Here is a 22,463-nt window from a genome sequence, read left to right as displayed (position 1 = left end):
CAATGCATAGGCAGATTATGAGAGGACTGCAGAGTTGTAGAGTTTGATTTCTTTCAGCAAATGCTTTGTGAAACCTGATGGGATGAACATTTCTTTGACAGCACAATGATGACCTTTTTCTTGACTTTTAAGAGTCATTTGAGAGTGACTTGAGAGTTAATGTTTGGGTTATTCTTTCAGTTTTTCAGAAGTACTGTTTGCCCTTTCATACCTTCATTCTTCATAGTGCGATTAAAAATCTTTATTGTTTCAGATTATGCACCACTAAAGCACATATCAACAGGCATGATAAGGGCCTTAGAGTGAGACTATGCAACTTGTCCTGAACAGCAGCCATTGTGGCCACAGGTGACAACACTGTAATAATGGTAAATGCTAAAACATAATGTAACAGTTGAATGGTAAAGAAGAGTCATGAAATCTCTATGATGTTCATTATGTAAGGTGATTCAAGACCTACATCACCCTGTCGGGGTCCTATTCACAATAATGACCTGTTCGCTGTACATTATTCCTGACATATAAGTTGCTGACATTATCCATCTTAAGCTACTGATCATACCAGACCTAATAAAGCTTTAACAGCAAAACTCCTGATTACAGAGCAAACCTGGGGGCCAAGAAATGATAAGTTGATTCATTGATTAATCAATTGACAGAAAATGAATCAGCAACTATTGTTACTCGATTAATCACTGAAGTAATTGCTATAAGTTTCCTGATCTTCAGCTTCTTAATGTCATCATCAAAATCATTTGCAGCTTTTCTCTGTTTCATATCATTCAAAACTGTATATCCTTTGGGTTTGGACTGTTGCCTGGGCAACAAGACATTTGAAGACATAACCATAAAGTCTGGAAAATAGCGATGCGCATTTTTCTCTATTCTCTGACATTTTATAGGCCAAATGAATAATGGATTTATTGAGAAAGTAATTGACAGATTAATAATGATAAAAAAATAATTAGTTGCTGTCCTATGCCATGTCTTATCATTAAAAAACTTATTGCAAAACTGACATATGTTGCTATTTGGCATATTTGTATTGTCCATAAACGTATCTGTCACGAAAGTGAATTTTCTCAGAACATTTTTACTGCCCGTTTACACCTTACACTACGGTAAAACATGGACGCTACATCAAAGTGCTGCATGAGGGGCTTGTTGTGACAACTCTCTGTGTTTCTGGGTTCTGGTGAGTGTATATTCATGTTTATGACATTTTAAATGCGCTATGTTTTTGTGACTGTCACAGAAGTGGCTTCAACAGTTCACTTTCACTGCATGAAATGAAGTAATAGCACCGTAGGTCAGCTAGCACAGCTGCTATGCTGTGTTAGCATAAACACCATGTGTTAGCTCAGAGTACAGGCTAGAAACAAGCTGACCACAACACGAAACCTGCTTTAAAAATCTGTCAGGTAAGCGTGGCATGCAGCTCTCCGACACATGCCTACACCTGACAGAACAACACTTCATGTCCATTGATTTTCAGGGTCTATTGTTAAATTCGGCATGTATAAGTATATAAACAAATCTAATTTTTTCACTAAATTTAGAGCGTGGACTGTTGTGCATGTGGAGCACACAACTTCTTAGGCTGAAATAATGTTAGCTAACTAAAGTTCCTCAGTGTATGTTAGCGAATATCTTTTAAAGATAATAATATTGTCATAAGGCAGAGATACACAATTATAGTTATACGTCATGTTTTGAAAGGTACACACGTTTGCCAATGTGCAAGTCGTTTTAAATACCCAGATTTCCAAATGCAGTTTTGTATGAGGATCTTTTTATAAAAGCGAGAACAGCAGGATCCAGGGTTTATTACAAGCTAATGTGAATCTTAAGTATAGATGTCTGTTGTAACTTGATAGAGACGGATGGTTATGTTTGACACAAGTTTTGTTTACAGTTCTCACTATTAGTGCAGCACATGTGGACTGCTGCTTTTGGAGTCATGTGATCAACTGCAACATCTAATGGAGTCAACCACAAGGTGGCATGCTATAGTCAGCTGGGGTGTGATTTCATTAGAACAGCCTGGCAGTCTGCTGTGAAATGCAGTTCTACACAGAGTAACCTGAGTTCAGGATTCTTCCTGTGTTTGATTCTGCAGGTCTGTATTACATTGATATTCATCATGATAACTCCTGCATTTGACCTGAGCCAAGATCCTGAGTACCTGATCCTCAGCATCCGTGTGCCCTACACCAGAACATCAGAGTTTGACCTTTACATAGAGGGAACAGACTTCAAGTTCTACGCCAAGCCTTACTTTCTTAGGTGAGTTTCCCAATATAAATGAACTAATGTGTCTGAATACAGTCTCAATATCGATAGAAAACTGACAGGATCAAACAAATGAGGCGTTTGTCTTTCATACCAGTGATTATAACTATCTGGGTCTTTCTTATTTTCAGATTAACTCTTCCTGGAAGGATAGTGGAAGATGGAAGAGAAAAGGCCATATTTGACATTGACAAAGGTAGGTGACATTATTATATGATGATAACGCTTACAATGGGGGTAAAGCAGTATGACTTGTCATATTAGATAATACATGACAAAGTGCCTGCTGAGGTATTCCAGCAAATGCACTGACGTCTGTTGCATGAAAGGGAGCCCAATTTTTTCAACATTGTAGATTACAAGTAGCAATCTATATTTGGGCATTTAACCAACCTAGAATAAGTTTCCCATACACATTGCCAATAACAAAATCAGTCAAATATGATTATAAAATTTCTGTTCTTGTCTAAAACTATTATGTCTGTGACCCTCTGCAGTATAAAATATGAGCACTCTGGAGGCATTGAGTGTTGAGAGGCAAGAGAATCAAGATTGGGGATTTGTTTTGGATGATCTGATATCATCCATCACTTTGCTCTCTTCTGTTCTTGTCAACATAATGACTTGGGAACAAGTACAATCAGTTTTTTCTAGGGTACATTACAAAGTTCTAACAACTGTTTTTTTTTCCCCACTGGTGTTTATAAAAATCAATGTGCTGACCTTTCCTTCACTAGCAGAAAAAAGCAGTTTGCCAGGATCTTTTTTTTTATACTTTGTACCACCGCTGTCTCAACATATTGAGTTATACTGTGTATTAAATACACACATATCACAGAATCATATTGAACTTTCATAAATCTGTATGCTGACCAAGGGTTGTTGAGTTTCAGTTCATTTAAAGTAAGCAAGCAGTCTTAATACTGAAGATTTCATAAATCTTTGTGCAAAAGTTTGGGCACCACTTGTCAAATAACTTATTTTGGTGATTTTGTAATTGGAAAAATGTAAACACAACCTCTCTAGGGTATGGAAAAAACACAGTTTCATATTATCAGCAAACAATAATGCATAAATACTTTTTATGTCATAAATTGAACAAAAATAAAAACATCATTGTGACGTGTGCAAAAGTTTGGGCACTTTCCGTGGCAAATATCACATCTTGCAAACCCTTTTTGTAGCTAGTTAAAAGTCTTTCAATTCTTATATTTGGGGTTTTCTCCCATTCTTCCTTGCAGAAATCTTCTAGTTCTTGGGCCGTCTTACATGCACAGCTCTTTTAAGATCTACCTACAGATTTTCAATTGTGTTTAAGTCAAGGGACTGTGAGGGCCGTTCCAAAACCTGCAGCTTGTGTCTCTCGAGGTAGGCCATGGTGGATTTAGGATCATTGTCCTGTTGTAGATGCCATCCTCTTTTCAGCTTCAGTTTTTTTTTACAGACAGTGGGACGTTTGCTTCCTGAATTTTCTGGTATTTAGTGGAATCCATTCTTCCCTCCACCCGTGCAATGTTTCCTGTGCCACAGGCTGCAACACAGCCCCAAAGCATGATAGATCCACCCCCATGCTTAAAAGTTGGCAAGGTGTTCTTTTCATGAAATGCTGCTCCTTTTTTTCTCTAAACGTACCTTTGTCCAAAGAGTTTATTTAGACTTCATCAGTCCACACTATTTGTTTCCAAAATGCTTCAGGCTTCTGTAGATGTTCCGTTACATACTTATGACGTTTGATTTTATGATGAGGACGCAAGTAAGGTTTTCTTCCACTGACTCTTCCATGAAGGTCATGTTTGTGCAAGCAGCGCTGTACAGTGGAACGGTTCACCCCCCCCCCCCCCCCCCCGGGTCTGCTAAATCTTCCTGCACGTTTTTTGCAGTCAAATGGGGGTTTTGACTTGCCTTTCTTACCAGCATACGGGCAGTTCTCTCTGTGAGTTTTCTTGATCTTCCAGAGATGAACTGTGGAGGTCATCTCCACCTCCACAGTTCCCTTAAACTGCCCTCTCTTAATCACATTTCACACTGTGGAAACTGCAAGCTGACAGTGCTTTGCTGTCTTCTTGTAGCCTTGTCCTGCATTGTGGGCATCAATAACTTTCATTTTCAGAGTCTCACACAGCTGCTTAGTGGAACGCATGGTTGCTGAGTGTTCACACAAGGTTTGAAGAATCAGAGTATTTGTAAAGCTTTGAAATTGGCACCAGCTGACATTTCCTAATGACAACTGTTGACATGCCTCAGGCCTAACAAGCTGATTAAAGTCTGAGACCTTGTAAATAGAATCTCAGACTTCAGAACTCCTAGTGTGCCCAAACTTTTGCACATGCCACAATGTTTATTTTTTCTTCTTTTTTTCAATTTCTAACCTAAAAAGTAACTAAGCATTAATGTTTGCAGAAAATATTGTGTTTTTTCCATATCCTAGAGAGGCTGTGTTTATATCTTTTCAATTGGAAAAATCACCAAAATGTGTTATTTGGCAAGGGCTGCCCAAACTTTTGCATACAACTGTTTGATGGCAAAGTGGTTTTTAAAATTATTTTTGCATTTTCAACTTTATTGTGTAGTTTGACAGTGAGGATACAGGCAGGAAATGTAGGCAGAGAGAGAGAGGGCTATGCCATGCTTAAGGATCCCTGGCTGGAATTGAATGGGGTTGCGGTTATATGGTGTATGCATCTTAACCATGAGGCCACTAGGGTCCCCAAACTGGTATAACTCTACTGGATTTGTGGTCTTTATTCAATCACCTGATAAAAAGTTAAAGGTCCAGTAAGAAATCTGTTTTAAATAAAAATTAACTCACATTAGTATTGCTCACAGAGATTACATTAATTCTTGGCCAGGAGCAATATGTAAAGCACAAATTAGAATAAGAGAGCGCATGTGATGATGAAATGCCTACACTTTTAATTAGTGTAAGGCAGTGATGGTGTGTGTGTGAATGTGGCCTGCAACAGGGATATGTCAGGTGGAGTCCAGATGTGCGAGTTATTTGTTGCATGTTAAGTCGGAAGAACACTCACAAATTAGTAAAACGATGTAAACAATACTCAATTAAAAAGCTTCAAACCATTTCCAAACTGATTTTGACAGTATTTTATGACAACAACACATACATGTACATGTTTGCCAGAAAGTGGACTGTTAACATATTTGAATTGTTGCATAGAGAAACTCTGGACATCCTGATTAAAACATGGCTGTGTTTGCTTTGCATGACTTTGGTGAGCAGCCACTTTTGTACAAGACACTAGGCCGTGTTTCTACTAGCAGTCAGTGATTGATCCCAAGGGTGTCTTTAGTTTGTACTTCAGTCAATCAAGCAGGGTAAATTAACCTACTGATCATGTTATTTCATTTTCATTTAAAGGGCCATTAGAACCATCTGTAATGTCATAATGATTACAGCCTGCGGCCTTTTTTTTTTAGTGACACTGACATGACAAGGAGCTGATATAGAATTTTCTTTAAATAAATAACATGCAAATAAAACATGGTAATGAGTATTGTTGCAATGTTCTCTAAGTGTATACGGTGGTCTCTGTCATTGTGATCCGTCTTTGACTTTCACATAATCAGTTCTAATGAAGTTGTCTTTGTGGAGACGTCTGCCTTATGGACTCTGACACCTCGTTGCCCGTCTGTCAGCATGGCCCCAGTTAACACGCTGTGTCTAAATAAGCCTGTAACATCTGCTAATAAAGCTCCACTAATGAGTGTCCTTGTTTAGACTAATAATGAGCAATCATTAAGATCCCTCTTTCAGGCTCCCCGTTCTGCAAAGCCCGCATCTTAAGCAATTAGTCAGATTCCATCGTAAAGCACGTTGAAGCTTTAACGCTTGGGCGCGTTGAAATTTTATGAGGTCTTTAGGCGACCATCAGATTATCTTTGTGGTGTGCCCAGATCTTTCTAATTCATCAACGCTGTATTACCTGTGATTCCTCCGCTATCACTTCTTTTAAAAAAAGATGCTCACCTGTGATTGTCCAAAAAGTAATCAATCAACTTTTAGTTTTTTAAAAGGTTATAGTTGTAGTTTAAATTCTATGATCAGTTACTGATCTAATGGTCTTTTCTTATGCATTTATTGTCTGAAACATCAGTGTGAAGATATTCTTCTGACATATCACATGTCACATATTAGGTTAATAAGAGCCTTCAGCAATTTCTTTGATTGAAGAAACCTCTCAACCTCATGTAGAGGGTGTTCATAATTTTCTGTTGGGGAAAAACAGGAAATGCATATTGTTGGGTTGAAACTAATGTCTATTTTCATCATCAGTTTTTGGTCTGATCCATCTCTTTATGTCCCGTCTTGCTTTAGGTCTCTTCACTCTTCGGGTCCCTAAGGAGACAACTGGAGAGCACTTTGAAGGCCTCCAGATGCTGACTAGTCTCCTCGCTCCCAAAGGATCCCGTTCAGCCAAGCCCTTGGTTGAGGACATTAGCACAGGTAAATCAAATCTATACATCAGTTGAACCTGTTTATTGACTGATCAATCAATCATTTTGATAAAGATAACAAAGGATATTGCAGTACTCGCCTGGAATTAATCGTACCTGCTTAACATTTCAAAAGATTGCAGTGAAACTGTGGGAGATGATGAAGAGGAAGATGAAGAAGAATTTGACTGGCAAGTTGAGCAGGAAGTGTACAAGGAGAGCTCTGAAGAGGAGCTGAGAGCCCTGCAGAAATATGGCTTTGGTAATCAGAGGTCTGGAGTGTTTGCCAGATTACAGGTAAAGTCAATGAATAAAGATTCTTCCCTCATCTCTGAAATCCTCACACCGTTTACAAGTGATTAGAAGAAGTGATTAGACTAAGCTGCTGAATAGAACTTTTTGAACCATACAAGTAAAGTTTAGATACCACTACAAGGCTTTAAATGCAGTGAATGTCCTGACAGGAGGAACTGAGTGAAGTGATTGATGTCAGGAACCCAGAAGGAACAACAGTAGCAGAGAGGAGGCAGACGCGGCTGGAAGCAGAGGTATCCGCCTTCTCTCCTGACCATTACCTGTGAGTTTATTCAAACAAAAACCTCCGGCACATCTGAACATAGCTTTCGTCTTTGCTGTGCTTCTGCGCTGTCTGTCGTCTGCTGACATATCCGCGTCATTGCAGAGCTGATTTGTTTGAGGATGACGAGATAAAGAGGCTGCTGAAGTTTCGACCATGGTGGGCAAAGCTGAGTCCTTCTACACACCAGGAAGGAGAAGCTGGTAAGTTTCAAGCTCATCCCTTCATGATCTTTTAAAAACGTGATGTAAATATATTCATCTGAAATGTGTTGCAGGGATACATCTCAAGTTTGTCAAACTTTTAAACAAAAGTAATATCAGTGTACACTTTTAGACTAAACTTTTCCAGTGCACAGAAAGGTTATATACAAAAAAACACACATGTGCAGAAGGGCCTAATAACTGACTATAACTACAGTAAGTTTAGGTGTGTGTTTGCATGGTAGATATCGGTAGAACACATGTGAGTTTGCACAGTTTCAGTTGAATGTCTTGGTTTGCCAGCCTCAGTTTGCACTCTTGTTCTAGGTATTTTTAAAAACCTTTTAAATCAAAATTTTATCAGAATCATTGCTGAGTACATTTTCACATAGAAGGAATTTGTCTTGGTGTAGTGGTGCATAACAATCAAAAGACAGAAGCGAAGAGAAAAAACCAAGTATCTATAAAAAGTGAGAAAAATACAACTACCACAAAAGACAGCTGGTATAAATATATAAATAGAATTTTACCATAAAGAATAAGTGAAAAAATATGTTCTATGTGAAGAGAGCTGTAGATTTTAAAGATATACTGAGTTTACAAACAAAACAAGACAATGCACACCAACACACCGAGGCAGCCATCTGGAAACCAGCAGGGATACATATCGATATTGGAATACATAGCACATATCACATGTTTATAAATGTGGACTCATCATTTGGGGTTTTCAAGATATGAAGTAACCAACAAAGTAGTGACTGAAGGCTACCAGAAGGTGGCATGAAGTTGTAAAAATTGAGAAAGCAATCATGCATTGTTTGCTCTTTTTAATTTGACCAAATTAAAATACTCCTAGCAACCATTTCACTATTCCCAGTAGTACCATTCTAAAACTTCCACAAATAGTGTTGTGAATTGAAATACTGTATATGTAGAGTTCCAAACAGGAATCTGTTGGCTGGGATTCATGTCAGCCAAGCACTGACATTGTTCTCTGACAATATATCAATCCCCAAAGGACAAATCAACCGTCTCACTGCCCCCCTCCAGAGGAAGGTCAGAGCTCAGCTAATCAGCTACAGAGCTGCACTCCCTGCCAAAGTGCCTCAGGGCACTTCAACAGGAAAGACACTTGTCATTATGAGAGATTGAACTTGGACCTTCCTTAATCGCTACATCTCTCTGCTGCCTTTTGACACTTAAACAAGCACATCTCGACTACTGAGACTGATGAGTTAAAATGTGACAACCTAAAAAAAAAAGGGGGGAGTTTTTATCCACCTTCATACATTTTCAATATCCTGTTTTTCCTCCACATTCAGAAGTGCTTTTTTTTTTGCAATCAGTTCTCATCCATTTAAAATCAATGGCTCATTAACTAGGATTGAGAAGTGCTGCTTGTTGGCTGGAGCCTCCCAGCTTCATTTCTCCGCTCAGCCTCTCACATAGGCGTGATCACTTATGAAGCCCCAGCACTGCGAGACTCTATTTAATTGTGCCATCCAGCTCCTCTAACAGCCTGCTAATTCCAGCACTTCCACTGTTTAAGCAGGCGCGTGGCTCATAGCCACAGCTTATGTGTAGTGCATGGTTGTCGTACGCTTGAGAGAGGATTTAGATTAAACAGATAGCATTATCACAGGAGGGAGTGCTGCCGGTCGCGTCAGGAGGAGCCCGTTTCCACCAGCGCGAGGGCCCGACCGCTGACGAGCAGCCATCAGTCAGAAATGCAAAGGCCATTAGCTGCAGTCTGAGTTTAGCCTCTGAAGAACATTACGGTCCCCCGTAGCCCCGCCGGCCTCATCGCCTCATTCTGCATTCTAAGACAGAGCGCCTCAGTCGGGAGCTCAGGCGTAGATAAATGGGCCAAATTAAACTTAATGGCTTGATTGACAGGTCGAATAGCATTAGCCTCAGCTGAGTGTGAAGAATGGTGTCGGTCAGGAGATTTAAACGGCTCACCGTCAAATGTTGAAAGCGTGCTCATGATTTTAACTGTCGTATTTTTAAAATGGAGACTACAATTCCTCCATGCGGGGTTTTTTAGACTTTTCCTCCCCCTTCACTTCTGCTGAGTCTGATATATATGTCACCTGACAGATGGATGTGGACACAAGTGCTAATGAAGTAGAAACTGGCCCCTTTGTGCTCTCCAGTGTCAAGTCCAGCACAGTGACAGGCCACAGCTGTCCACTGGAGGCCTGTTTTCACACGCCGCTCCAGACTAAATGGACCTGACAGCTCCTTCTCTCTCTACCTGCTGCACTTTGTTATGGCTGAGCTTAGACGCCACTTGGAAATCTATGACCTTTGACTAGATTTAGGCTACTACTACACAACCAAAGTTTACAGTTTGGACATATTGTAACATAAAAGTCTCTTTAATTTAATGCCTAACACAATCACAGCATGTGTACGCGCAAAATTAACAATATCTGCAAGGTCATATTATGACCGTTTCTATTTGTGAAATTCTGGGAGCGTTTTCCAGCACTCAGCAGTATTTGACAAAGCATATTTACTCCATGCCATCAGGCCATCTGGACCTGTAGAGAGCAGCGGAGAGCCAGACTGCCTCTCCAACTGGAGGAATTAGGTCAGAAATTAATTTCTAATCAGCTGAAGCCCTCATACGCTGAGTGCAAATGCCTGCTAGAATTGATTGGCTCCATAGCGGAGATGAATGAACCCGGTGCAGCTGCAGTAAGAGGGTAAATCCATCAGGTCTGCTCACCTCACTGGTTTGGCTGCAGGATTAATTGAAAATATATCAGCGTCGTGAGGCTGCCGCGTGCGACTTGGAAGAGAGTAGGAGCTCTGTCACTGTTTAGACTTTGCATTATACATAGATGTGTGTTGCCGTGTAGCATCTTTCTTCAAGAACAGATGGCACTTGAATTCGCAGAAATCTTCAGGATCATTTTTGTGTGAATGATGATGCAGAAAAACATTTTTAGAAGCACCGGGTGTCATCGCGCGTATACCAGACATGACTTTTCCTCTTACATTTTTATCGCTGGAGTTTGTGTGTGCATGTCGGCACATGTGCGTGTGCTTTTGAGGGAGATTTTGTGCACTTGCTTGCATATCGTTCTTACGGCTCTGCGAGTTATTGTGCGACCGTGTGCTGTTTTACATTTTCATTTTCATCCCTTCACTCCATGTGTGTATCTTGGCGTATGAAGAAGAGTGTGCGCAGATGAGGGTGCACGTGCATTTGGGTCTTTGTGTCTGTGTGTGTTCCGCTCGGCTGTGCTCTCCCGCCGCAGCTGCACCGACGAGGGACTCAGGTAGCGTCTGCAGGGAGCTAAAACCTGACGTAATGCAGCAGGAATCTCCCTCCCAGCAGAGCCAAGTTCCCACTGCAGCCAGGGAGATCATTTTGAAGCGCTATATGTGTGTGTGTGTGTGTGTGTGTGTGTGTATACATATATCGAGTGTGTCTGTGTGTGTTTGTGTACACGCTCCAGCCAATACACACCAGTACGTTTTGCACATCAGGGGCTCGTTGCAGGGACTCTCCTCTCCTCATGCAGAGAGAGGAATTGCTTTCAGCTGTTTTATAAGCTGCTGTGAGAAAAAAAACAAAAAAAAAAAACTGTTGAGTTACAGCATGTTCCTGCAGACATTCAGCGCGCCTTTCAATACTGAACTGCAGATAGCTTAAATGGGATTGAAGTCTGTTTGTGTCGCCCCATTAGGCTTACCACAGATCCCCATTAAGCAGATGTTTTTTTTTCTTTTTTTTTAACATAATGTTTATTTATACTTATGCACGTTTGAATTATAGACAGATGTCTCTTTCAAAAGGCATCAGTTAGTGAAGTTGCAGAGATAAATTTCAGAGCAGAGATTTGAAGATACTTTCATATGATGGAGCTTTATATTTTTTTGAATGCACAGCTGTCACATATCTAAATGGGATTAGCTTTATTAATTTGACTGTTTTGCCTGTTTTGCTTCTATCCCTTAGCAACTCCTGTTATGCTGCCCCTCAACAAGGCACTGCTCCAGTACAGCAGTTCATCAGCCAACAATAAAAGTGGTTTTATTGAGCAGCAGGTGTGACTATGTGAAACAGCAAAAATCTGAAGCAGAGGTTTGCTGGTAAACGTATCCAGTTTATACTATCTCCCCATTAAGCCAGCTAATTTGTAAAAATTTCCACTTAATTTTGGTAAAAAAAAAAAAAATCTCTACCCACACTAAAACATACTTTTTCCCTTTGGTCTGCAAACAAAACTCTACATCAGATCTGGTAAGGAGTTCGACAGACACAGTTTGGTTATTTTAGCGTATCATCTGCACTCAATGTTCACTTGTTGAATGCGGCTCAGCATGATTGTCGGATTAATTTGCTTTTGCTTTAATATGTCGCACTCTATTTTGTTCACCCTTATTCTGAACAATGCTGGACTGTAAGCTTTCTTAAAATGAAAAATAATTGGAAGACACCTGCAGCTGAACAGTTGATCCAGTTATTTTTCCGTCGTAATAGCGTTTCAAGGTCATACCATATCTATGACACTTGTGAGGTAGCGTTAATGAGATTTGCAGAGGGCATCTGTGTTTAATTACATACGATAGTTGTAAGTACAAATATGCTAAAAATTCTGGGATTCCTGCAGGTATTTTTTTCAGGGGAAAAGGAGATGAAAAAAAGATGTACTGGGATCTCAATACCTGGCTTTTAACTTTACCTCATACATCAATGTTTTACAAAAGTTCCTTTTTCCTCGTCCACACTGAAATGTGAGCCAGGCATTTTCAGATTTATGCCATCCAGATCCTAGTCTGGATGGCATTTTTTGAAAAACACCATTTTGGTTATGAAATTGCAGACTTAAATGGGAACAGAAGGTCAAAAACAGAGAAAATATTGCATTTGCTGGTTTAGCCAGCAAAAAGTGTGGACAGTTTTAAGAACTAAACCTACTTCATGAGGCTGTGTAGCCAAGCAGTGCGAGCAGTAAGAAAAAATCGTGCCCTTTTAACTTGATAAGTGATGGTTTCAGTATGTATCTCATGTGAAAATCTGTGCTTGTATTTCTTTGTATTTAAGCGTAAGTTTGACAAGTCTTGACATCAAAATCTTATGTGTTCATGCAATTCTTCCTCCACTTAACCACCACCACTGCTCCTCACACCCACTATTCTTTTGCAGTTCACAAGTCAGTTGGAGAAAGGCTTAAACCTAGGGTGTCTCTGTCCTTTAAAAGATAACCTGAAGACTTATGGTGACTTGAAATGTTTTCATGCAGCCGTATCATTCACCGACGATGAGAAGGAGCAGCTAAGAAAATTCACCAACCGCTCCTACCTGCTGGACAAGACATCCCGTTACCAAGTGTGGCTCAGCCTGGTGGACATCCTGCTGGCTTATTCCTATGAAGTGCGCTCTACAGAGGGAGAGCACAATGTGAGTGAGTGAGTATGTGTGTATGTGTGAAGAGGCAACTCCTCCTGAGAAGCACTTAGCCTTGGATGACAAAGCCCTCTATCCTCAAATCCTTTAGACCCCCTTCCATTTCATTCAGAGCCTTAAGAGATTACCAGCAGATCCGAGAGCTCAGTCCAGGCCTCTTTATGTCACTCCTCTAAGGTAGCTGCAGAGAGGCAAGGTGAGCAAGGCTGATTTCATTGTCGAAGACACTTCACAGGATGTGTGAATGAAGTCAAATAAACACTGGAGATGTTTGATACAGCAGAATGTTGAATTAAAGTCCAGCTATGAAAACAGAGTTTATCTCATGTGTTTAATATCCATCTGGGATATAATAATGTGGGGAGATTCCAGGACAAATCCCATACTTGATTTTACAATTTTTGCAGCCAGATTTGTACTATGAACAGAAACCCGTGTAGCCACTTTTGCGTATTTCTAAGCAAAATTGAATGTACTGGATGTTGTTGAAGTATTTCCTGTCTGTTATTGGTCTCCCTCTTCCCTGCAGGTGGAGTCACCATGGACGATCAGAAAACTCAGCGGGACTCTTTGCTGGCTGGAGGTGAGACAGTTTATGCACAGAAAAATAACATGAGCATTGAATGGTTGTCAATCACATATTCATTTATGTATTGAGGCTGTATCAGTGTTACCAACTGGTAGTGAAATAGAATACAGCCATGCAGAATAGAGATAAATACTGATAAAGACTATCTTCTTCATGGTATGGGTGTCAACAGTAGTCTGCTAATCTCATAGTGTGCACAAGTTTAAAGTCCTCTGTCTTGCCTTTACCTTAATCCATGCCACATAATGTGGATCTGCCTCTGTTCATGCCTTTACATTGATTGATTTATTTATTCATGCCTCTAAATATTGTTTCCTGTTTTATAATGCAACTGAAAGGCAACTTTATCACATGTGCTTTTGAAAGTGGCTATGGCCAACTAAGGGCGGGTACTTGTTAACAGATGGGACTGGTTTACATGAATTACAGATGTGTATTCAGAATACTTGTTGGCAGCTCTTGTCGCCACCCTGCTGTGAGGCAGTTGGTGCTCTGCTGTTCCACAGTGCAACTAGAGCAACCTTATCAAACAGATGATATTTTTGATATCTTTCAGTAGCGTGTGTCACCAAATCTACACAGAAACTGAGCTTATTTGCTACCCTATGCTAAGTGTTTCTGAGGGATTAATCTGTTGCTGTTTTTAATTTATTAAGTGCTCAAATGAAAAAAGGACCAAATAAAGTTCCGTTTCGTGTCTGCAACTAACAATTATATTTATTGTTGATTTGATCTATCGATTTTTATTAGTTGTTTTGGTCTTTAAAATGTCAGAAAATGGTGAAAAATGATGATTACTGTTCAAAGCCCAGGATACAACCTCGAATGTACTGTTTTGTCCTGACCAACAGTCCTTAAGCCAAAGATAAAAGTTTGCTATGAAAATTATTACATTTAAGAAGCTGGAACAAAAGAATTTTAGAAGCAAGGCAATTGATCAACTGATGAATTGACTAATCATTGCAGCTCTATTCATGTCCATCCCTTGTTTCAATTAGCTTAGCAAATGGGCAAATGTTTATTAGCCTGACAAACAGCAAACACACTGCATCTTGTACTGTGTGACCCTTTTTTGTACTGTGCTCACTGTTCAGGTATCAAGATGTGTTTGAGAATTATTTCCAATGAAACTAGTGCTGGTTAAGTACAAGGCATAAGGGTTTTGGAGAATGTCAGTCCAACCTAGTTCAGTAATGTGCTTCTCATTCTCATAGAGATATTTTGTAAATTCTTCAAGTTAGTTTTATGTTGGCAAGGATCTGCTTGTAAAACAAAGTCAGTTATTCATGTATGTATAGTATTTGCAATTTGCAATTGAAAACTAGAAAAAAGATTATAAAAAACAAAGGATGAGGAGTTTTACATTTTGTGAACACTGTGTTAAGATTTATACTGAACCTTGAGCTGACTATATAATATTACTAAAAATGTCATAACATCATACTTCACATAGCTTGACTTCTCTTTTATTATCCTCTTGAAAGTCTTAGACTTGTGATTGGTTCTCATCCATTTTCAGCTGCAGCCATTAAACAAACTTGTTTGGATTGATGAGGATGTATTATGAACTGATTAGAAGTGAGAGACTACTGAGGTGTGTGAATGTGTCTGTGTGACACAAACACACATGGTTTCACACTGTCTAAATATGTTTACATTTGCATCAGTGTCTGAAGGCACATTAGAGACTCATCTATCACTTATACTTTCACAATCAGTGGACTTAGCACATAACCTGTCCTGTCCTCCTATACAACAGCAGAAACGTGCGTTCCTCATTTAAATACTGTATTAAATGATAGGGTGTGTGTGTGTGTGTGTGTGGTCTGTCTGCTCACAAACTGCCACTTGACAGTCACTTCAGTGTGAGTGTGTGTGTATGGCATTAGAAATAGGAGTGTCCTTCTGTGGGAGCAGTCTTAACGTCTTGGCCCATGTCCACAGTAGGAAGAGAAATTTGAAAAGCCAGTGTCAAAATTGGCTCCATTCTCACTGGTATTTTCAGATAATCTTCTAAAAGGTTGCTTTCCACATTGAAATACCAAAACAACAGGAAACAGTTAAATCCCCCACTCCTCCTGGGACTGATGACGGTCAAGTGGTTGAAAGGCTACACTGTTTTGACAGACAAATTGCAGTTACTCTGTTTGGTCTCAGCTCATTACACCTCTCTTATGTTGTTTCCTGCTTTCCATTACAACTTATATTGGTGTTTCTGTATAGTCACACACACAACAGGTGTTTTCAGTGTTCCGTTTTACACAACTACACTTAGAATAGATAAATGATTTGATAAAACATCATAAACAATTATTAAAAATATGCTGTAAATCACATATCTGGGGGTTATGGTGCTGACCATGAACCGCAACTGTCTTCTAATGTTCGATGTCAAATAAAGGTATAGAAATACCCAAAAAAGTCATCAAAAAAAGATTGATCATATCACAGTTTTATTCGTCAACTTGAATATAACTAAATATCACTTATGACTCTTAGAACCTTTTCCAAGAACCAGGTTCACTGAGTAATCTGGACCACCTTAGTGAGTAAAACCTGACCTGGGACATGTCTTTTTACGTCAGACCTTGTTCCAGATTTGAGGAGGTTCCACACCTTTCTCAGCAAAGATATCCAGATTACTTGGTAAAGCTAGTTCTTGGAACACGCTCCTAATGATTGTGAGATCACCTGCATTAAATTGTCTTATAAAATAGTTGATTGTAGAGATGGAAGCGACAGAAATTTGGCTTTTTAACATTTCTTTGATATGTTGTATTTGCAGGCACACGTCACTGTAAAAGGACACAAAGCATTTTCTTTTTTTGAACATTCATTAAAACAGATTCCTAGACAATAAGTCTCACACAACTTTACGTATACAAATAATATTGGTATAATAATATGTTCACTTTGCTAGGTACAATATAACAGAAGACCATCTTTCTAAATAAATGTCTCTATGGAGTTGCAGTCTCACGGTTATGTTTTCCATACGGTTCACAGTCTTTGGGTCCATTAGTCCAAGGTAGGTGGGTGGGGGTTAAGCCAGTTTATTGTAATCATTTTTAGGACTATTAACACAAGAGCTCTGCGTATATATAATTTGTTTTTTCCCAACCCCCTTAGAGATACATTGCCTAGAATCAACTGATGTGATCCAAATGGTCTAAGTACAGAATTTCTCCTACTTCCTTTTGTACCTCCTCCCAATAAACTTGCAAATCCTACTATATAAATCTAACATCTAATCTAATCCATAAGACCAATATTCTAAGTTGTAATGCCCAGTAGTTACTTATGAAATGAGGCAAGACTAAGCCGCCCTGCTCTTTGTTAGAGCAGAGAACTTTTGAGTCTCACTCTGGGCCTTTTATTTTGCCATATGAATTTGAAGACAAGTCTGTCCAGGAATGTGGAACTTGAATGTAGCTACTGGGACTGTTATAGGAAGGCAGCAAAAGAGAAAAAGCAGCCACAGTACATCCATCCTGATAGTTTCCACCCTGCCTAATAAAGACAAAGGAAGCATCTCCCACCTTCCAAATCCTTTTTGACCTGGGAAAAGAGTTTATCATAATTGGCTGTGTATAATTGATAAGAGTTATTAGCCAAAGTGACCCCCAAGAATCTAAAGCCTCCCTTTGACCATCTGAATTTCACCTATTTCTAATTGTGTGGGCCAACTTCCTGTGATCATTATTGCTTCATCATTTCGCTTCATTGACCTTATAACCAGAAACTTCTCCATAGTTGCTCGGACATTGCATGAGAGCAGCTTTGGACAATAATGGAATTCTTATAAACAGAAGAATGTCATCTGCAAACAGTGCTATTTTGTGTATCATGCCCCCCCCCCACCCCATCTACTATCCCCTCAATTTGATCTTTCCCTCTAATCAATTCAGCTAGTTGTTCGATACATAACAGACGAGGCCGGATTTTCTTGCCAGACACCTTTCTTAAGTTTGAAAAATTCAGAGCAGTAGCCTTTCACCCTCACTCTAGATACCGGATCCTTGTTTAAAGTATTAACCCATGATGCACTTTTAAAGTTCTCTACAGTAAAGTGGGCATTGCCTCAGAAAGGGGTAGCCACTAATCACCACATTGGGGCCAATAAATATGACAATATCCCTCTTCAGACCTGTGTCTTGTATCCAGATACAACCAGATCACTTTTAGATCTAGATGCTTTTAATAGCTGTTCACACCTGCCATTGGAATTCATCTAATATACACTTTTGAGCAGTTAATGAAAGCGACAGTACATGGCGTCTCTTCCATAGACCATGAGATACATGGATTGTTGTTATTTTTATTCTTTTGTCGGTGGTGCTCAAAGGGGTTATGGGTTGTTTTTGCCACAGTTTGTGCACGAACACGTACATCTGCTCAGACAGATGATGCAGAGGCGATCTTTCATTAATGTTAGGGACACATTTGAGTTCACACTTCACTGCAGACGTGTTAAATGTGTCCCAGAATGCCTTTGAATATTCCTTGAGTGAGTAATAGGATCCCAGAGCGTCCTCATTAAGTGTTGGGCGTGCACACATGATCACCACTTGATCAAACCACCCAAGATGCATTTTTGTGCTAATTATAAACAAGCCATTGAGGCAGCGTGGAGGAGTTTGCCGTCCTAGACATTCACCACAGTTTGAGACAGAGTAGCTTTCCTGCTGTGGTGACAGCGGAGTAAAGAACAGTCTCCACCTGCCTGGCAGCCCTTTACTGCTCGTCAGTCAGTCAGCAGAGCTGTCAGCTCCTATTGACAGGCCACCTCACTCAATCCCCCGCTGCCTGCCTCCTCCTCTATCCTTCACCTTCTGCACTACAATACATTCCTCTCTGTCTTTGACCGCCTGTCTGTCTGTCACTGCTGATAACAATAACTTTTAATAATAATAACCCCTGCTTCCTCACTCCATTCTCACTCTGTGCTATCTCTTTTTATGCTCTCACTGTCTATCTCTCTTGCCTCGCTTACGCCTAACATTTTCCTTCCCCCTACCACCTTATCCCACCCTCATCCCCCTCCTCCCTCCATCTGCTGCATGTTTACTTGTCCTCAGTCGACTGCGCTGGTGTGACTGAGTTCCCCCCTTGCAGCAGCAGACCTTATTTACACTCCTACTAAACAAGCCCAAGGGAGAGCATGATCCCTGATGACACACACTCGCAAGCTCGCAACACATCCTTAACAAGCCACAAAGAAAAGAAGAGAAAGAAACAAGGAATAAAATCTCTGTTTCTGTCTCCAGGCTCTGCGTCCATTAGTGCAGAGAAAATCTGAGCGTGAAGGCAGTGATTAAAGAGAGGCAGCAATTAACAGGCCAGACCTGCAGAGGTGTTAAAGACTTGCGAGCCCTTATTTTGCCAGCTTTATAAATGAGGAGTTGTTAGGAGTAATTAGTGCACACCAATAGGAACCAGTCTTAAACTTGAGGAAAAAGAGAGGATGAAGAACTCCAGGGCAAAAATGTCTGACTGAACCAAATCTTTACTGTCATCTTGATGTGGTTTTGTGCTGGACAGCTTTGTGAATGTCGTGTTCTCTGTTCTGCAGACGTACAGCTCCTTGCAAGAAGTCCTGGTGTCATTTGGACGGCGGGTCTTGTGCTACCCACTCTACAGACACTTTGCCATGGTCTCTGCGGCTATTAGTGACACAGCTGTGATTTTGCAGTCAGGTGAGTCCTACTTACCAGCACCACACCAAACCACACACACAGGCTCATAAAGACACATTACCAGAGTGACCTTTCACCTCTGCAGGCTGGTTGTGACCCCTTGGCGTCTGCCACATGTTCACGAGTTAATGGTTTCTTTGTTGATTTTGAGCTAAAACTGGCAGCTTCTGCTCAATAAAACCGCTTACTGTGGATTCATTTCACTCCACTGTGAACACATGATCGGTACTAATTAGTGTTAATTGATTTTATCCACCCTGTGGTTTCGTCTGAGTTGTGTTTTTATATGTAAATAAGGTTTTGTAGTGTGCAGTCTAATAGAGTTTGCTGCCTGCCTGTAAGCAGTGGGATACAGCTCGATTGTGAGTGGACGCTGCGAAAAAGACAGCCGGACAGTCAGCATGCTTTCATGGTACATTGTCTAGCAGAAGCAGCCTGCTGGAGCGATCCAGAGCCTGAAACGCAAACACAATTTGGAGAAAGTGGTTCATGAGCATATTGCGGTGTGTGTTTGAAAGTAATATTCCTCCAGCTAAGCAGCAGAGTGGCCCAGCTCCCACCCCTCAGGGAGCAAAATGTGGATTAGTTGAGAACGGACTGTTGACTTTGATATCTCAAAGCTCAGAGTAATCTTTAAATCAAAAGCCCCTGCGGACAGATGAAACTCTGCAGTGTAAACACGCTCAGGATGTGTGAGGGCTAAGATTATCCAGCTTGTGATGATTTTAACGCTGGTAAATGACAGCAAATTAAAGGCCTTTTAAGCTCCAGATTAGCATTTCCGCGCCTCATTAAGTCAGAAGATGAGTTGATCAGGGGAGTCAGGGAAACAGCAGTTGGAGTCATTCTCCCCCTCACCTACACTCTCTTACCTCGGAACGTTTTCCCTGCCATAGCAGGCTTTCTCATGTTCACCCCGATCCTGGATATTGTTCCAACACCTCCTGACAGCTCACACAAGATCATACTCAAGCTCTACTTTGTCTAAAAACACTAACAAGAAGCTGATGAGCATTACTGTCAGGCTAAAGCTCTGTATATTTTTTGTGTATTGAGGAAAAAATAGCTAATTATTTTCATAATATTCACTCACAACTCATAGTGGTTATTATTTTGAAGCATTAGGGAAGTATGAGTAATAGGGCTTTTCCTTAATGAATTGTAACACTACAGTAATTCGGCCTGGCGTGTGTCTGAGGGTGTGTTTCCTCCCAGCATTACTTTACACACTAATTAATTTGTCAGGATAAGGCAAATGGAAAGGCATGCTCCATTTTTGAGGCACTTCATTTAAGTGGCTGCAAAAGCAAACAGTCATAGGTATTAGGAAAACAAACCCATTAATGGCAGCGCACAGGTTAAGGCCTTGGAGGAAATGTTATCCGGGGGTAAATATTTGAACAGCCCTCTGGCAGCGTGGCGAGTATTCTCAAGGAGCTCTTCCACCTGCCTCCTAAGTGGTTTTAACTAAAGAGCCACTGGGCAGGTGCAGAGGAGCAGAGAGCCTGAGGGGCATGTAGGTAGAAGGTGTGGAGGAGGACCTCAGGGTCATGCTGCTGTCATGAACTGACTGACTAAACAAGATGAGACATGTCAGACATGGGTCTCTGCTGCAGATCCATCCACCATACATCTCTGCTGTCATTCATTTAGGCTAAATTTGCAGTGGTCATGGAATTTCTTCTGGAATTCTTGGAGGGCAGGGAAAATTTGGGAATTTAATGAACTGTGACCTTCAGGTCAGGTTGTTAACACTTTAGTTTCAGAGTGCTGATGATATTTATTTGATAAGACATGACAGGTGATGGGGAGCAGCGATTAAATGAAAGATGTGAAAGAACATGCTGATATTGAACACTACAATATGTGCATTGACTAAACTAGATTTTAATGTCAGTGGGCAGCGCTGCCACGACTGATTTGCCTCTCTTGATCCTAAGCAAATTTGACCAGAAGCCTCTCCTGCCCTTCCAATACGTCATCATCAGTTTTGCAGATGATGTACTTTTATTTATGTCTGTGTTGCAGCACTCCTTACCCGGTATTCTGGAGCTTTTCAATAAATACAATCCCCTTCAACTCATAAAATCAACTGGACAAAATCTGCTCTGTTGTTATCATTATTATTATTATCATAATTATTAACTCCATCTCAGTGTGATGCTGGTATGAACTACAACATCCCAATAATTTCTCATCTTGTAATATACATATATTTGTCCAAAGAGATACAGATAGATGGTGCGGCCTACCCAATTCCCCATCAGCCAGGATTTCAATCATTTAAATTAATATTTTGCATAAATTTACATGAAATAATCTCTTAATTCATATGGAAATATAAATGTAACATAATAAAAGTTACAGCAAGGGAATGGGTCTGGTAGTTTGCTTTTCCAGATGTTAAACTACACTGTACAGCTGTCCTTTTTCAAGCAGGTTCAGCTATGATAAATATATTCCATGGCTTGCAATAGAAACAGATTGTAAATCAAATCCCTCTGAAATGGATATACTATACAGATTTCTCTATTAAACAATGTAAACTTCAGTATGGTCTAAGGCTGTATTTAACAATTATTTTTGCAATTAATCAATTCATTGTTTGGTCTATAAAATGTCTAGAAATTGTAAAAAATCACAAAAGCCCAACCTCTTCAGATGCCTTGCTGTGTCTAAGACCCAAAGATATTCAGTTTACTATCACCTCACATTTGACCAGGTGGAACTAAAGAATTTCCTGTGTTTTTGCTTGAAAAATTACTTAAGACGATTAATCAGTTATCAAAATGGTTTTCATTTTGTCAGTTGACTAACTGATTAATTGTTCAGCCCTAGTATGGACCACTTATAGCACACTCTGTAGATATTTGATGTAAAACTGAAATGATCACATGAATAGCAGTCTAAGTGGCATGTTATGTATTTGTTTACATAATATGATAAAGATTCCATGCTGGACAAACTTTTCTCATTTGTTATATAAAACACAATTTATATCAGTGAAATGTGTTGGAAAGAAAGCATGGAAGGTGGAAAAATCACAATTTTCACTTTGCTGCCTCTGCAGTTTTTGTAATCTCTTCATTTTTATACAGAAGACACAGCAGCCTTTGTTTTTTATCTATTTCACACCTACCACTCTATCTCTGTAAGCCCGTTCATTCGGCAGCTGTGAAGGAATTGCTATTTTTCACTTGAAGTGCACATTCTTCCCCACTCACTG

The 22,463-nt window shown here is 40.1% G+C and overlaps 1 protein-coding gene across 2 annotated transcripts in view; it reads left to right on the top strand.

Annotated features, from left to right (window-relative positions):
• Positions 1–1,092: 1,092 nt before the first annotated feature.
• The window catches only part of shq1 (SHQ1, H/ACA ribonucleoprotein assembly factor), a 36,511-nt gene continuing 15,140 nt past the window's right edge, over positions 1,093–22,463 (top strand). Inside the window, exons 1-10 of one of the 2 annotated variants that reach the window (XM_067588301.1) lie at positions 1,093–1,195; positions 2,120–2,286; positions 2,424–2,488; positions 6,626–6,754; positions 6,881–7,041; positions 7,209–7,321; positions 7,427–7,524; positions 12,789–12,946; positions 13,482–13,535; positions 19,114–19,237. In XM_067588301.1, the coding sequence (XP_067444402.1) occupies positions 2,144–2,286; positions 2,424–2,488; positions 6,626–6,754; positions 6,881–7,041; positions 7,209–7,321; positions 7,427–7,524; positions 12,789–12,946; positions 13,482–13,535; positions 19,114–19,237 (1,045 nt within the window). In that variant the 5' untranslated portion in view covers positions 1,093–1,195; positions 2,120–2,143. Of the gene's footprint in view, positions 1,196–1,399; positions 1,422–2,119; positions 2,287–2,423; positions 2,489–6,625; positions 6,755–6,880; positions 7,042–7,208; positions 7,322–7,426; positions 7,525–12,788; positions 12,947–13,481; positions 13,536–19,113; positions 19,238–22,463 lie in introns of those variants that run through there. The other variant, XM_067588302.1, reaches the window with a different exon arrangement.

Source organism: Thunnus thynnus, chromosome 4, assembly GCF_963924715.1.
Source record: "Thunnus thynnus chromosome 4, fThuThy2.1, whole genome shotgun sequence".
NCBI classification, from domain to species: domain Eukaryota; kingdom Metazoa; phylum Chordata; class Actinopteri; order Scombriformes; family Scombridae; genus Thunnus; species Thunnus thynnus.
Note: the sequence above shows the minus strand (reverse complement) of the source record. Positions and strands in the feature narration are given on the sequence as shown.